At 63.3% G+C, this 1,563-nt stretch overlaps 1 protein-coding gene across 1 annotated transcript in view; it reads left to right on the forward strand.

The window, feature by feature from the left end:
- Positions 1-1,563, forward strand: part of LOC106898177 (collagen alpha-1(II) chain-like) — a 30,797-nt gene that overhangs the window by 16,887 nt on the left and 12,347 nt on the right. Inside the window, exons 4-5 of the mRNA XM_014959289.1 lie at positions 1,219-1,328; positions 1,466-1,510. Of these exons, the coding sequence (XP_014814775.1) occupies positions 1,219-1,328; positions 1,466-1,510 (155 nt within the window). The remainder of the gene's footprint in view (positions 1-1,218; positions 1,329-1,465; positions 1,511-1,563) is intronic.

Genomic DNA, 1,563 nt, shown 5'->3' on the forward strand with positions numbered 1-1,563 from the left:
AGTGTCCCCATCACAGAGGGTGACACCCCCCGAACCCCCAATCTCTCTGTCCCCAGGGCTACCCTGGTCTGGATGGTGCCAAGGGAGAGGCAGGAGCTCCTGGAGCCAAGGTCAGTGTTGGGTGACCCTCACTGTGGCCTCGGGGCTGGGGCGGAGTGACTGTCCCCACGGTGTTTGGGGTGATGGGGTGACTGTCACTGTGCTGTTGGGGGTGGCGGGATGACCATGGCATTGAGGGTGACAGGGTGACTGACCCCATGGTGTTGGGGCTGTCAGGGTGACTGTCCCCATGGTGTTTGGGGTGACAAGGTGACTGTCACCATGATGTTGAGGGTGTTGGGGTGTCCATGGCATCAAGGGTGACAGGGTGACTGTCACCATAGCATCAGGTGTGGCAAGGTGACCATCCCTGTGGCCTTGGGGCTGGCAGGGTGACTGTCCCCATGGTGTGGGGGATGACAAGGGGACTGTCCCCACGGTGTTGGGGTGACTGTCACCATGATGTTGGGAGTGGTGGGGTGTCCACAGCATCGAGGGTGACAGGGTGACTGTCCCCATGGTGTTGGGGGTGACAAGGTGACTGTCCCCATGGTGTTGGGGGTGACGGGGTGACTGTCACCGTGATGTTGGGGGTGTTGGGGTGTCCATGGGATCGAGGGTGACAGGGTGACTGTCACCATGGTCTCAGGGCTAATGGGGTGACCATCCCCATGGCCTCGGGGCTGGCAGGGTGACTGTCCCCAAGGTGTTGGGGGTGACGGGGTGACTGTCACCATGATGTTGGGGGTGTTGGGGTGTCCATGACATCGAGGGTGACAGGGTGATTGTCCCCTATAGCCTTGGGGGTGGTGGGGTGACCATCACCGTGGCATCAGGGCTGGTGGGGGTGACTGTCCCCAAGGTGTTGGGGGTGACAAGGTGACTGTCCCCAAGGTGATGGGGGTGACAGTGTGACAGTCACCGTGGTGTTGGGAGTGGTGGAGTGTCCATGGCATCGAGGGGGACAGGGTGACTGTCCCCATGGCGTTGGGGGTGGCAGGGTGACCGTCACCGTGGTGTTGGGGCGGTGGTGGGGTGTCCATGGCATCCAGGGTGAGAGGGTGACTGTCATCGTGGTCTTGGGGCTGGAGAGGTGACCATCCCCACGGTGTCAGGGCTGGTGGGGGTGACTGTTCCCATGGCACTGTGTGGGGGTGTGTGTGTGTGATTGTTCCCAAGGTGTTGGAGGTGACAGGGTGACCATCACCGTGACATGGGGGGTGGGTGGTGGGGTGACCATCACCGTGGCGTCAGGGCTGGTGGAGGTGACCGTCCCCGTGGTGCTGGGGGTGACAGGGTGTCCATCCCCGTGGCCTCAGGGCTGCATTGGGGGGGTGTGTGTGATGGTGACGGTCCCCCCGTGGGGGGGTTGGGGGGGGTGCTGTGCATGGGGCGGGGGGGTCTCACCCTCTTCCCATCCCCACAGGGAGAATCGGGGTCACCCGGCGAGAACGGCTCCCCCGGCCCCATGGTGAGTCTTTGGGGCTGGGAAATGGGGTGGGGGGGGAACTGAGGCACGGGGAA

This window comes from Calidris pugnax, unplaced genomic scaffold (assembly GCF_001431845.1).
Source record: "Calidris pugnax isolate Ruff unplaced genomic scaffold, ASM143184v1 scaffold324, whole genome shotgun sequence".
Classification (NCBI taxonomy): domain Eukaryota; kingdom Metazoa; phylum Chordata; class Aves; order Charadriiformes; family Scolopacidae; genus Calidris; species Calidris pugnax.